Source organism: Anabrus simplex, chromosome 13 (genome assembly GCF_040414725.1).
Source record: "Anabrus simplex isolate iqAnaSimp1 chromosome 13, ASM4041472v1, whole genome shotgun sequence".
NCBI lineage: Eukaryota > Metazoa > Arthropoda > Insecta > Orthoptera > Tettigoniidae > Anabrus > Anabrus simplex.
In genome coordinates, this window is record NC_090277.1 from 9021196 (window position 1) to 9036253 (window position 15058).

General features: G+C 39.9%; 1 protein-coding gene across 1 annotated transcript in view; it reads left to right on the top strand.

The window, feature by feature from the left end:
• Positions 1 to 14789, top strand: part of LOC136884888 (gastrula zinc finger protein XlCGF57.1) — a 36746-nt gene extending 21957 nt beyond the window's left edge. The window contains exon 4 of the mRNA XM_068230103.1: positions 13038 to 14789. Coding sequence (XP_068086204.1) covers positions 13038 to 14157 — 1120 coding nt within the window. The 3' untranslated portion in view covers positions 14158 to 14789. The remainder of the gene's footprint in view (positions 1 to 13037) is intronic.
• The last annotated feature ends 269 nt before the right edge of the window (positions 14790 to 15058 follow it).

A 15058-nucleotide genomic window follows, 5' to 3' on the forward strand; every position in this document is an offset into this window, starting at 1 on the left:
CGAGGTCTTGTCGGGTAACCGGTAGATTATGTTGTGCAGGACATGGTTCCTTTTTCCCTGCTGATCAACTGATCTGAGGCGTATTTCACGTTCCTTTTCATTTTGATTAGGTGTCCTACTGGGAATTAACTTGTGTTTTGGTGAAGTTGGTTGGTTGGCTGCACTTGTGTTTAACGCCATGAAGTTTATCTTCTAAAACCTTTGCTGTTCTGTTTTTCCCATGGTATTGCTATGGTCTTGTGAAGTTTAATTCTGTCCATCCCTGTTACTCGTTGCTTGATGCTGTTGATAGTTTGGCCATGGATGACCAACTTGAACGCATACCCTCCATCTATTTGAACTCTTGAAGTCTCCGTCTGTTCTGTCAATTTGCATTTGCTGAGTAAAACTATTACCCTGTAGCCATGGATTTGATTATTGCTAATCTTGTCATTCTTGTGTGCCTACTCTGTTCGCTGTTACTGTTTCATATCTTCATTCTACTTGGTTATGTACGTGATTATGTGTGTGGCATTGTAATCCAGGATAATTACTGTTTTCAGAAAGATTTCAGTACTGTATTTGGTAAGCTGGCCTTTAGTTGGCTCAACTATGGGTGGTTCTAGGGCAGTTCTGTGGAATTTTATCAAAAATTTGGTGTATAACCTAAACTGTACCTTTCTTTGGTACATTGTATTTAAACATTGCGAACATGTATCTTCCTTCCTGTCATCTAGTTGTATTCCCTTATGTCTTTAATTGGAGTTTGTTTAGTTTTCCTTTCCTAAGGTTAAGCCGTGTCTTTGCGTAGCCTAACTACTTTTGTAGTATTAATCGGTATGTGCGCTCTTTCGTTGGGTGCATTTATTCTCCTTAATTAATTGGTGTAAATATTTATTTACCTTATTTAAGGTATTTCCCTTATGTTATTGGGAACCTTGATTGTGCTCGATAGTATACTTGTGCATTCGCTAATTCTTGTCTAATTGGAACCTTACGTTCAAATGGGAAAACATTCTGTTTGGTAATGTTCTTCCCCTTATCTTTACTTTGTTTTTCCTTTGCTCTTGGGCACCTTTCTGAGTATGTCCTTAGGGAGTTATGTTCTATCTTTCTGATTCTATTCAGTTTTGGTTTCGTCTTGTTCTGGTCGCTTGCATTTTCTCTCTCTTGGTACCTTCTCAAGCCAAGATGTACTCTAGTGCCTACCTAATTTATGATGTGACCTGTATATTTTGTAATTTTATCACTTTATTTATGATCACTCACCAACATTGCATTTTCCTTTCCCTCCTTATCACGCATGGTTTTCATTTTATACTGTGGCCCATTTTGCTGCAATAGAAACAATCTTGATGGTGTGTTTCTTTATTAACAACCCGATTTCATAAAAAAGGGTTTAATTGTTGGAAAGGTATTGTAAGATGTGTTAGGTGGTCTATCCTGAGCTGTAGTGGACTTAAATAACTGTTCTCTAATGGTCCCTTGAACTTCTCTTATAATCGAGAGTGTGTTTGGTGATTGAAGTCTGCAAGCGAAGAACATTTCTTCTGGTTATGTGAAAAATTTCAAAAACTTTCAAACTCCACATGAACTTGGGTAATGGTAAAGGTAATGGTTCTACTATGAAACTGTATGCAAAAGGTAAATCTAATGCGAACTTGGTGTAAAACATGTAGGAAAATTGAAACCTGAACTGTTTCGGAAAAGTGGATTTCAAAAGGAAAACTGTCTTGTGGCACAGTGTAAGTTTATAGGTAACTGATAACTTCTGGACCTTGAACTGTGTTCTATTTACTTGAGGGTGTCATTGGTGGTGAATTCTGAACATTGCCGGTTTAGGAATGCCTTCAGTTCTGCATGCTATGGATATCTGAAGTTGGACTCGGTACCAGTGACTTTTATTTGTTGTGGACTGAAACACCTGAAAGTTAGCTTAATTTCATACACTGGACTACGTCTAAGGGTGATGAATGAAAATATGTAACCCTTAAAGGGGGATAGGCTGAAACCAAGGTTTCGTATTAGTCTCCTCTCCATCTACGTTTTGGGATAGCCTCTTATGGCATAGAAATCTGTATCCTTATTTTTCTACAGCTTAAACGGTGTTCTCACACTTTTGATGTTTAATTCTGCGAGGGCATGTAAGCTCTGATTGTTACCGCTATCTTACGGCTATAGTGGGAACTATTTGTCACCTTTCTCCTTGGCCTTGGCCTTGCTCCGGCCAATCAGCACTTTGTGTCGGCCATTTTGAAATAGACTGTCTCCAGTGAGAGTGGGAGACGAAGACGTCGGTGTATCAGTCTCCAAGAAATGTATTGGAGTAGCGCCATGGATTTTAGATAGCAGTTTTAAATGGTGAAGGGTTGTGCTCCACACCCTCAGTAAATGTTTCTTACATCCTCCATGTGTTAGTTTGTTTTAATTGACCTGAAAATGTGATCCTCGTCGGGTAAGGATACACATGGCTTGGCCGTGTTATATATTTCTACTGCTGGAGCGACCCTCAGGAAATATTTCTTACATCCTCGTTCTGTTAGTTTTGTTTAATTGACCTGAAAATGTGATCTTCGTCGGGTAAGGATACACATGGTTTGGCCGTGTTATATCTTTCTACTGCTGGAGCGACCAAACTGTAAGTCTACCTTCTTATTAATTTTACTATTTTCATCGGCAGTGAACAGCTTCTGAGATTTCTTCGAAGAAACCTTTTAATCACCAAAATAAGTGATGCGTGCCTTAAAATTTGTGTGGACCATTGTTAGGTAGGCCTAAAATTGTAGTACCCTTTCAAAACAAACTATCGCATTGAAAATGTATTAATTTTTGTTTTATTCATGCACCTAGTGTGTAATCTTTCACGATATGGAATTTAAGTGTTACTAGGGGAAATCGCAAAGAAAAATAAGAAATGTAAATTGTTATTGTTATTATTATTATTATTATTATTATTATTATCCGGTAATGATGTTACTGCTGTTCTGAAATTATTCTGTTTTAATGGTGGGGTAATACATGGGAGTTCCAGTAAGGATTATTTGTGCTATGCCGGTGGATCTAATATTCTTCCTTATGCTTTTAATTTAATATCTTTTATTTTCCTTTTGGTTTTTACGTGTACTTTGGGATAGTTTGTTGATTTCTTTCCTCCATTTTTCCACCATTGTTGGCCCATTTCCGGGATTGGTTCCTCCCTGGTTTAACAATTAATGATGGTTGCCTTGGTGATGATGATTGGTTTTTGTAAGAAGTGATGGTGATGATGATTTTCATATGGGGAGACAGCCCTGTCGTATGTTTGTTCTGTAATTTTATGAAACCGTGTTGAGTGTGATTGTTTCTTTTGGTCCTGATTTACGCTCGTTACCTTCCCTTTCGGGCTTTGTTGTGGTGGTTTTCCTTTCCTTTTGAAAAAGTAACTGGAAGCACTTGATATCCTGTGCTGGACCTTCCACTGTATTTTGGTTACCCTATAACTGATGTGAATTGGAAAGAGAGTATCCATCTCTCAAGTAATGAAAGTTGGTATTCTCTATTTCTTACCAAGTGTCATTTTTGAAATCATGAATTAATCCCCCTGTTAAGAAAAAGGACTGTAAGTTTGTTGCCAAGGTAAACTGAAGATTTGACTGTAAATTTCTTTCTTTTAAATCATTTCTTGCTGACCGGTGGTTTCTGATTTAATATCGTTTCTTTAAAGTTTTCTGTTTGACTTGAAGGTACCATTTTATTTGCTTTAATTAATTTCTTACCGGCTGGTGGTTTTTATATAATATTTCCCTTAATTTATCTTTGGTTTCTTTGAATTTAATTGGAGTTTTTCTGTGGTTTTAGTGAGGTCAGATTACATTATTTAATCAAATTTAATGTAATTTTAAAGACCTCCTTATTCTTATTCTATGTCAAACTAATTTAATTTTGTTCTGGTACCTATTTGTTTTGGTAAAACTAACTGCGAGGATGTCCTGTTATTTAAACTGTTAATTTCTCTTTGAGTTTCATGAATTATATCTATTTTTTAAAGAAAGATTTGTCTTGTTTTCTGCTCTACAATTATTTGGCACACTGTCAGGTGGTAACTTGATCCACCCGTTTTGTTGTTTTCTACCACCTGGAGGTAAGTTTACTTGTTTCTATGTTCTTTATTCGTGTCCTGGGTGAGTAGTGCATGTGACGCTTCCTGTTTGTTTCTCTGGCACTGGACCTTTTGTCCTGTGTGGTGTAATTTTACTGCCAATCAGCTAGGTTGGTACCGGGTTACCTTGCTGGTGGGGAAACTTAGAAATTAAAGCTTTGGGTTTGGAACTGAAAACATATTTTGAGATATAGCTAAGAAGTCTGCGAAGACGAACTTAGACTGAGTAGCTCAAGGAGCTGAGAACTAGCCTTTCGAGTCTTGAAAACTTCACTGTCATCAGTCTAAAGGGCTGATCTAAGGATCACTGGACCAAGGGGATGTTGAAACATAGCAGCACTTCATGTCTTTGTAGACTAACTTAGGCTGAGTAGCTCAGGTGGCAGAGCACTAGCTTTTTGTGTCTTGAAAATCTGCATGGCCTTCAGCCTAAGAGTCTGATCTAAGAATGATTACCAGAAGTGAACTTTAAAACTTAGTAGCATATCAGGTTCTTATAGACTAACTAAGGCTGAGAAGGTGTCATCTAATTCTGAATATGGTACAAACACCCATCCATCTTCCAAGTTTGGTAAACTGCCTAGGGAAGGGGTAAGCCTGTTGAAAATTGCATTGTCATCAGCAATGAGCATTTGCTAATGAGCAAGGGTTAGTCAAGCATGACTTAATGAGCATGGTCTAATAAGCTATTGCAAATGATCAGGGGGGCAATTGAGCAAGAGCTTATTAGCAGTTACTATTGAGTGCTGGCTAATTAATAGTGACTAAAAAATCTGGATTGATTAGGTGTGCATTACAAGTTTTTACGTTTTTTACATTTTATGCAACTATTTTCTTACAGCTCAGTTAAGTTTATATTCATGAATATCTGTGTTAATACAGCCTGTAGAAGAACTCGAAAACTTAAGTTCGGCCAAAAATTATTAGAAATGTTATGTTTTTCATCTTTATTTACGTAGCATTTTTCAATGGAATTACTCCTAACGCTGTTTTACAAGAATTAAATTTTATACTTCCCCCTAAACTACCATTTTAGCTATCCTACTATTTCAGGTGTCTTTCTTCGTGTATACAGGCTTGGAACCTGCTCTACAGATAGAGATGTAGTTAATACCTGAAGAGATGGAGGTTATTGAAGAGTCTGCAACATTATAGTGTACTGTATGCTACAGAAAAAGCGTGGGTTTAGGAAGGTACTGTACTGACTATACGGTAAAAGCTATTTCTCAATAAGAGCCACACAATGTAATTCTTGCCATATTTCTAGAATCTCTGCTTCATACTTTGTGTAACAATAATCTTGATCAGCTCTTATCTGTTAGAAGCATTCTATGAGTAGGTTGAGATCTTACATCTTCATATGGTAACAGAGGCTTGTTGTTAACATTTCGGACTATGTGCAGACAGTTGATATGTAGAAAACTGTATTTAACCTGCTTTGTTGGTAAACAATGCTTTGAGACGTTCTCGGTTGTCTTCTTTTTCATCGCCTTCTTCATTTTGTATCTCATCCTGCTGCTCTTCTTCTTTAGAAGTTTGCACTGCAATAGAACATGTAGTAGGCTTAGGCAATTAAATGAAATTGAAAACTCTGGTGGTACACACCATTGAGATCTTCTTTTTCTTCTTTATCTTGATTCTCTTCCTTCTGTGATGTGAGGATAGGAACAGAACTTTAGAGTTTGAAATATTTTGTAAAGGTTTACTATTCATGAATAAATTATTATCTGATAGAGTACATTTGAGTTCTTTGAACTTCTTTCTCAGTGAAGCTACACTACAAACTTCTTCATTATGTTTGCAAGTGGAAGGGTTCTAGAACAGACTTTTACACTGTTTGCACGTAAAAATTGCACTACACAACATATTATGACACTCTTGTTGATCCGCAGGGGAATGTTCTTCCACAATCTTTGCAAATATAACCTGGGGTAGGTTGTTTCATGGTAGATATTTTCCTAATGACAGGGAGAGGCAAGGAGAGATGAGCCAATCTTTTTATTTTAACAGTTATTCCATTTCCCTCTCTACGGGAGTGAGCCTTCAGTCTAACAAATGCACTCTTTGGCTAATTACATTTACAGATATTTGTTTTAGTTATGGTGGTGTGCTAATTCGACATGTTTTATGGAGGTAAATTAAAAAAAACCCTTTTCTTTTGCTTTTGTCAAACATTTTGTCAGAAGTAAAAATCGTTCCTTGTTAAAGTATTGAATCACTACAAACATAATACAGAATAGAAAACAGTGTTTTTCTCAAAGACAAACAATGTTAAATATATTTATTTTATATTTTTACTTAGATACATTTATATATATTTTAAATTTAAGCATGCAATCGATTACGAAATATTATTTTAAAATTCTTCTCTACGTGAATAAGCCAAGTTGTCATAATTTCTGAGGAAAAAAACTAAGAAGAAGAACCTCCCCGGATATGTGCAATCTGTATTTGTCCATAATTCCATTTTGAGTTCAAATTTATCTATGATCTGACTCGGAAGTGGGAAGTGGTGCTTGGTAGGAGGTGTGATTAAATGGCTTTTAATCCCCAGGTTTTACCTAACAACCAGGGGAGGATGGGAATCCTGTGGGATGCCTTTTTATGAATTTGGTCCAAATGTACATTCCATTAATATTTATTTTGAAACATTATGCCTAGGTAGGGAAGTGTGGTCGTTACAGCATGGGATTTATTATTTAAGGCTAGAACGAGTTTGGTAGTGGGACGGCATCTACATATACGGCTAGGAAAAATTTTAAACGTTTTTGCTTACATTAATTTTGATTTGTCAGATTTTGAGCCAGTGTTTGAGTTCTTTTAAATTGGTTTGAAGATGGGATTTCAAGGATCGGTTATTGGATTCCACAGCCAGTATTGCTGTGTGTTCAGAAAACTGACACGATCAAAGTGGGGGTATGTGTTGGGTAATATTGATAGAAAGCAGGACATACAGGAGTGGTGACAGTGCAATACCTTGTGGTACTCCTACTTTAATTGGAATGGTGTAGGTAAATGTTTTACGGAGTTTATGTATCATTCTGTCGAAAGGCTTTCTCAACATCGAGAATGGTAAGTGCTGCGCAGTAGAGGAGCTATGGGGATTCTAAATCACTGGCGTCAGCATTTTGCTGCTGACGTCATAAATGTCATTGACCCCAAGATCACATGACCGTGACGTCATTTGCTGACTTCAGCAAGGTCATTACTACGTTTTCTTGTTTGTTAACTATTGCGCATGCTTTTCTGGATAGCTGTCAAGCTGACAGCTGCCATCTTTAAACAACATCACATCGCTAACCTCAGTGCCACCATCTTGACGGGGCACGTAGTAGCGGGCAATTTAAAAAATTCCACGTGCTTTTTGACAGCTGTCCTCCACCATCTTGCATCGCTAACCTCAATGCTGCCATCTTAACAACACTAAACCTCACTGTTGCCACCGTAGGCACGTGGTGGGGGTTAATTTAAAACATTCCACGTGTTCTTGACAGCCGTCAACGACCATCCTTAAACCAAGCCACGTGCTCTTCAAAGCCACGTGCATTTTTGACAGCTGTCATTCTCCATCTTGCATCGCTAACCTCAGTGCTGCTATCTTAACGGGGCAAAATCCTCATGGATGCTACCTTAGGCACGTAGGCGCGCGAAATTTGAAATTCCATGGCTCTTATCTTAGGCTAACCTAAGTAAATGGTTATGCTTTATTGACTTCGGCGGAGTACTCTCTTCCAAGAGGTCTACTGCCGTAGCGATGTCCCCTCTACAAAAAAGATTGCTCTGGGGGGGCAGGGCACGGCCGCCTCTTACGAGGCAAGCAAGGATGCATTGTCTTACACTCGTATTTATACCTAGAGAATGCTTAGATCAACATGTGCGCGCGCACTTCCTGCTATTTACTGAGGGGAGGAGTGGGAAATGAGTCGACCCGAGGTCTAATAGTGGTGAAGCAGGATCCAATGCAAAATCATTGAAACCTAGTATAATAGGTGAGCAGTGTCGATTTGCGGATTTTGCATAAGAATGCGAGCCTAACCTTACAGTCGCTATGTTGAGGGGTGTAACCTTACTTAATGGCCAGTTGCCCTTCCCGACGCCTAAGAGAGCAAGCCTATCCTCACATTTGCCATATTGAAGGGGCTATCCTCAGTTTTACGGCAAGATACCCTTCCCGACGCCAATTGCAGAAGATGGCGGCTATACACAGCTCCTTATGAGATGTCATAGGGGTGCTTGCGCAAGATGGCTGCTGCTATTATCAGACGCCCTAGAGACGCTTGTGCAAGATGGCGGCCGCAAGATGGGGCTATATACAGCTCCGTATGAGACGGCTTAAGGGCGCTTGCGCGAGATGGCTGCTATATGTAGGCTCTGACGAAACGCCCTAGGGACGCTATAAAGTTTACTTCCGTCAAGATAGCAGTAAGCCATGTGCATGTAGATAAAGATAGCGGTTGACAGCTGTCAAAAAGCACGTGGAATTTTTCAAATTGCCCGCCACCACGTACATACGGTAGTAGCTAAAAATGGCAGCACGATGCTCTGTTAATTCAAGATGGCTGCTGACAGCTGCCAAAAAGCATATGGCTTTGTTTACAAAAAAGGGCACGTGGAGTTTTACAAATTGCCCTCCACCGCATGTATAAGGATTTTCATAACAGCAACCGCCATCTTGTGCAGTAGTCTCTAAGCAAGCTTTCTTCATAAGAGCCCATGTATAACCACCATCTTGGACAAGCGTCCCTAGGGCGTCTCATGAGAGCAGCAGCCATCTTGCGCAAGCGCCCTTAAGCCGTCTCATAAGGAGCTGTGTACAGCCCCATCTTGCGGCCGCCATCTTGCGCAAGCGTCTCCAGGGAGTCTGATAAGAGCAGAAGCCATCTTTCGCAAGCGCCGCTATGCCGTCTCATAAGGAGTTGCGTATAGCCGCCAGCTTGTGCAATTGGCGTCGGGAAGGGCATCTTGCCATAAAATTAATTATAGCCCCCTTTAAGATGGCGGATGTAAGGATAGGCATGCTCTCTTAGGCGTCGGGAAGGGCAACTATCCGTTAAGGTAAGGTTACGCCCCTCAAGACAGTGACTGTTAGGTTAGGCTCGCACACTTATGCAAAATTCACAAATCGACATTGCTCACCTACTACACTAGGTTTCAGTGATTTTGCATTGGATCCTGCTTCACAACTATTAGACCTCGGGTCGACTCATTTCCCACTCCTCCCCTCAGTAAATAGCAGGAAGTGCGCGCGCACATGTTGATCTAAGCATTCTCTAGGTATAAATACGAGTGTAAGACAATGCATCCTTGCTTGCCTCATAAGAGGCGGCCGTGCCCTGCCCCCCAGGGCAATCATTTTTGTAGAGGAGACATCGCTGCGGCAGTAGACCTCTTGGAAGAGAGTACTCCCCCGAAGTCAATAAAGCATAACCATTTACTTAGGTTAGCCTAAGATAAGAGCCATGGAATTTCAAATTTCGCACGCCTACGTGCCTAAGGTAGCATCCATGAGGTTTTTGGCCCGTCAAGATAGCAGCACTGAGGTTAGCGATGCAAGATGGCGAGTGACAGCTGTCAGAAAGCACGTGGAATTTTTCAAATTGCCCGCCACCACGTACATAAGGATGAGGTTTATTCCCGTAAAGATGGCAGCACCGAGGTAAGCGATGCAAGATAGCGAATGACAGCTGTCAGAAAGCACGTGGCTTTGATGAGCCCGTGGCTTGGTTTAAAGATAGTCGTTGACAGCTGTCAAGAGCACGTGGAATGTTTCAAATTAACCCCCACCACGTGTCCAAGGTGGCTACAGTGAGTTTTAGTGTTGTTAAGATGGCAGCACTGTGGTTAGCGATGCATGATGGCGGATGGCAGCAGTCAAAAAGCACGTGGAATTTTTTAAATTGCCCGCTACTACGTGCCAAAGGTTGTATCCATGAGATTTAGCACCGTCAAGATGGCGGCAGTGCGGTTAGCGATGCCTTCTTGTTTAAAGATGTCAGCTTGACAGCTGTCAAGAGGCACGTGACATTGTTTACAAACAAGAGCACGCAGTAATGACGTCACGGGCCAATGACTGCTGACGTCAGCAGATGACGTCACGGTCACGCGACCGGAGTCAATGACCTCGACGTCAGCAGAGAAAATGATGACGCCAGTGATTTAGAATCCCCACAGCTCCTCTACTCTGCACATATTTTTGTAGATAAATATTTTGTGATGTATACTGAGATACGGAAGACATGGTCATGTATGTAGTGCTGAGGAGAGAAACTGGCGTGATACTGAGGTGTAAGATGGAGGGAGTCGAGGCCGGTGTACATACAGTGAGGTAATCTGATTACAAAGATTTTAGAATACTCTGTTAGAAGAGTTATGGGACGTTATGAATTTACTTGGGATGGTAGTTTTGGGGTTTTCAAAATAACATATTTCGGCATGTACCCGATTTGTCAGTGGGAAGGGGAAGAATCTAGTATGAAGATTTATGATGTATAATTCATTTAGGATTTGTAGGAAGGGGTGAGGTGCTTCTTTTTTTGCTATGGGCTTTACGTCACACCGACACAGATAGGTCTTATGGCGACGATGGGATAGGAAAGGCCTAGGAGTTGGAAGGAAGCGGCCGTGGCCTTAAGTAAGGTACAGCCCCAGCATTTGCCTGGTGTGAAAATGGGAAACTTCGGAAAACCATTTTCAGGGCTGCCGATAGTGGGATTCGAACCTACTATCTCCCGGATGCAAGCTCACAGCCGTGCGCGTCCCGGTGTGGTGCTTCTTATATGTTTTGGTAAGTAATTTGATCTAGTCCAGGGGCAGTGTCCTTTTTATTCCTGAGTGCGTCTTTTATATCTTAGACTGTAATAGGGGCATTTAGAGGATGTTGTGTGTCAAATACTCGATAGGATTCAAAGGTAGGGCAAAAAGGATTTTTTGTGATACCCGAATATTGCGATATTGCATCGCGGTTAGGATGGTAGATATTGCGATTGGAAGATGGTGAGGAAATTACTTTTTAATGATGTGGGGAAAATGTCAGTCATTGTTTTATTATCACTGAGTGCAGATTTGTTTTATATTGTTATATAATCGGAGTAGGAATGCTTTATATTTGTCAGTTGTTTTAACTTGATCCTGTATTTGCGAGCGTCAGTTGTGCTGGATAATTCACTGTATTTGTCCATGCTTTTCTTTTAATAGCCTTGATGAATGATCAAGCATCTCTAATGGTATTTTTGAATATTTGGGGCTCAGGATCGAGGTATGCCTTGTAATGTTCATGGGAATATTTTAATATTTAGAGTACTTTAGGTGAGGGGTCGGTTTGGAAGGATCGGGGTTGCGATGAGAAATATCAAGTCGGTTGTCAGTAGTTAGTGGGGATTCTAATTTCCAAACTTTATCTTTTAATTCATGCTCTGAAGGAGGTCGTTCTTTATTCCGTATTATGTCTGATACTGTTTGTAGGCCACCCAATAGGTTCGTGTATACCGTATGAATATTGAGGGACATTGGTTATGTTGCTGTGGATTGTTGGTATATTTTTATTGTTAGTAGAGCAGAGAAATATTCATTTCCCAATGAAGGTAGCATGGCAATGTCACGGGGATTGTCAGACAACATCTCAGAATTTTGTGTGAAGAATAAGGCCAAGGTTTGGTGTGCCAGGCTTATAAATCTTTATTCTCTTTACACACAATTGCAAAGGTTCTGGAAGCTTGAATACCTCCATCAACCATTTCTTACTCCTGAAGAAAAGGCATGTGAAGAACATTTTCCTGAATAATGATCAAATGGATGATTCTGGCAGGTTTGTTGGCATATTTCCGATTCGTCCTGAAATGTCACCTGTAGATCAGTCTAAGCATAATGCTCTTAAACCGCCCAAATGCATTGAAAATAAGTTCGCTAGATTTCCAGACTTGAAACAGCTGTATGTAATTGTTGTTCGTGAATACTGTGAAACGGGACACATGGAAATTGCACACCTTGAGACTTCTAAATCATTAACCTTTTATATTCCCCATCATTGTTTGTACAAAATTGTAGCATGACAACCAAGCCAAGAGTTGAGTTTCACAGATGTTGTGAATCCTGAAATGGGATAGCTTTGAAATCTCTTTTGAACCTGAAATTCAGCCTATTGTGTTGAGGTTCAGAACATATCTTGTTACTCTTTCCGCTGATATTGCTAAGATGTACAAATTTGTGTTAATGCTTCCCGACCACAGGAGTCTGCCGAATATTGTGTGGCATGAATCCTCTGATGAAGAGATCAAGGACTACCACCTTAATACTGTTACAAGTTCTCCCCTATTCCTTGCTCCGAGATTTCTATTTCAACTAGCTGACGAACACAGAGAATCTTACCCTAGTTGCATCTTCTCGTTTTTAAGTTGATGACATGCTGACAGCCACTATCTCATTTCAAGTAGCTGAGGAGCTTCAGTAAGAAATTCCTTCTCGACATTGTAGTGCACATGTGCACCAGAAAAATTGGACGTCGTAATGTGCAGAAGCCGTTGCGAATGTCCCTGTAGATGATAGAGAAATTTTGTCAACATGTAACTTCACTAAGAATGAAGCTATTAAAATATTATGTAATATTTGGCATCCTAAATGCGATAAGTTTGTAGCAAATAAACTTCAACAATGCATGTAAGAAAATCCATAAGAGAGGCATTCTCACAATCACTGCATCCATATTGAACACTCTTGAATTTCTTGGGTGTGCTGTGGTTAAGTGCAAACTGGAAATTATATGGCCTTCTCTGTTAGAGCCTTAATCCTATATTACTGAGATTTGGAGTGCAGTGTAATGTGATAAGAAGCAATTATGTTACATACATTGCACTTGCTTCTGTATATTGTATTTGATCTTATCTTACTTGTAAAATGTGGTAAGTTTTTGTTTTCTGTTTTCTAGATTTGGGACTGTTGCTTATTTGACCAGATCTCCAGTGGGTACATGTAAGAGTAGCTACAATATATTGAAGGATGGAAGTGAGCTAACGTGTAATTTGCCTGTACGTAATGATTGCAAAGTACAGGTGTTCCCTGACTCCAATCGAGGGCCAATCCATCCCGTTAGACAACGGGTACTTGGTTCTAGTGCGTTTGGTTCTAAGATTCCAGAGAATTCGAACTTTCGGCGAGACCCCGTTGAACGTGCTGAGAAGCGTGTATACTCATGTAAACAATGTGGTAATATATTCTTAGAAGAGTCGAATCTTCAGCAACACCTGCTTTCACATTTTTATGCTCGTCCACACTGCTGTGATCAATGTTTTAAGAAATTTTCTCACAAGTCCGTTCTACGGCAACACCTGCAAACACATACTGGTGAGCGTCCACTCTCTTGTGTTCAGTGTGGTTATAAATGTTCTCAAAACTCGGATCTTCGGCGACACCTACTTATACATACTGGCGAGCGCCAACATGTTTGTAATCAATGTGGTAATACGTTTTCACAGAAGTCGCATCTATGGCGACACCTCATTATACATACTGGTGTGCGTTCATATTTATGTGATCATTGTGGTACTACATTCTCTCACATGTCGCATCTCCGAAACCACCTCCATACACATACAGGGATGCGTCAATACTTGTGTGAACAATGTGGTAATGCATTTTTTAACGTTTGTCATCTTCGGCGACATCTGAGTACACATACGGGTGATCGTCCGTATTGTTGTGATCGCTGCGGTAATATGTTTTCTCAGAAGTCCGGACTTCGGCGACACCTGTTCACACATACTGAAGAGCGTCCTTTTGCCTGTGTTCAATGTGATAAAAAGTTTTCTCACAAGTCGTATCTGCGTAATCACCTGCGTTCGCATACTGGTGAGCGTGCATTTTCTTGCGATGTGTGTCACAAGGAGTTCTCACGCAAGTCGCACCTTCGAAATCACCTGCTCACACATGCTGGTGACCGTGAACTTTCATGTGATGATTGTGGAATGAAGTTTTCTAAGAAGCACTTCCTGCGACTTCACATGCAAGTCCATTCTAGAGCGCGACGACCTACCCTGAAGTTAATGTGAGATGAGTTTTCTTCGGAAACACCTGTTTACACATACTGGGGTAAAGTTTACATTCCTGTGATCATAACGGTAATTAGATTTTTGCAAAGTTTAGACTTCGAAAGCAAAAGATAAGATATATATTGCAGCTCGCCTACGTCCTTGAGAACGATGTGTTTAAAAGTTTTGGTCAAAAATCTGTGTTGAATGTGCACTTGCTCAGGTATGTGGTAGTTGCGCAAAAAAAAGGCAGCGCGTATTAGATACGTCCACATCAATGTTTTTGAATGTGGTAATATTCAAGAAAACATGTTTGCGATTATTTGATAGCGCCCACAATTTTGTAATTGTTGTGGTATGAAGTTTCCTGAAGTGTGCAAAATGGATATACAATATCCTTAACATACACAGTATTATATGTGAATAACAATGAAGATCATTAATAACCATTGCCATATTATTTAAATAATCAGATATGAATAAAATAAAATTCCTAATCGCCCACGCTGGGCACCATTTGTAGTATGATGTTAATAATTAACCATTCCAATATGATTAAAATAAATCAAATATGAATAAAATTCTTAACCACCTTGAGCTTAGGCGACAAATGAAATCTATCTCAATATATTACTAACAAAATAAAAATATAATAAATTAATAAGATCATGTTTTGATGTGTCCGTAGTATGGGTGCCAGCGTTCACTAGAATTTATTCCTCGAATATTGATAAGAGCGTGATAATTGTTTCACTCCCAGGGCGTGTAGATAAAGCTGCGTACCGGTACATCTTCTTTAGGCCTTACCTAACCTTGAGAGGGAGAAGAAGAGGCCTGTCTTGGAAAACTCCCGGTGAGTAGTCCCAAGCTATGGTCAGATTATTTATATCAATATGATGGTAAATTTTCTCAACCGTGAATA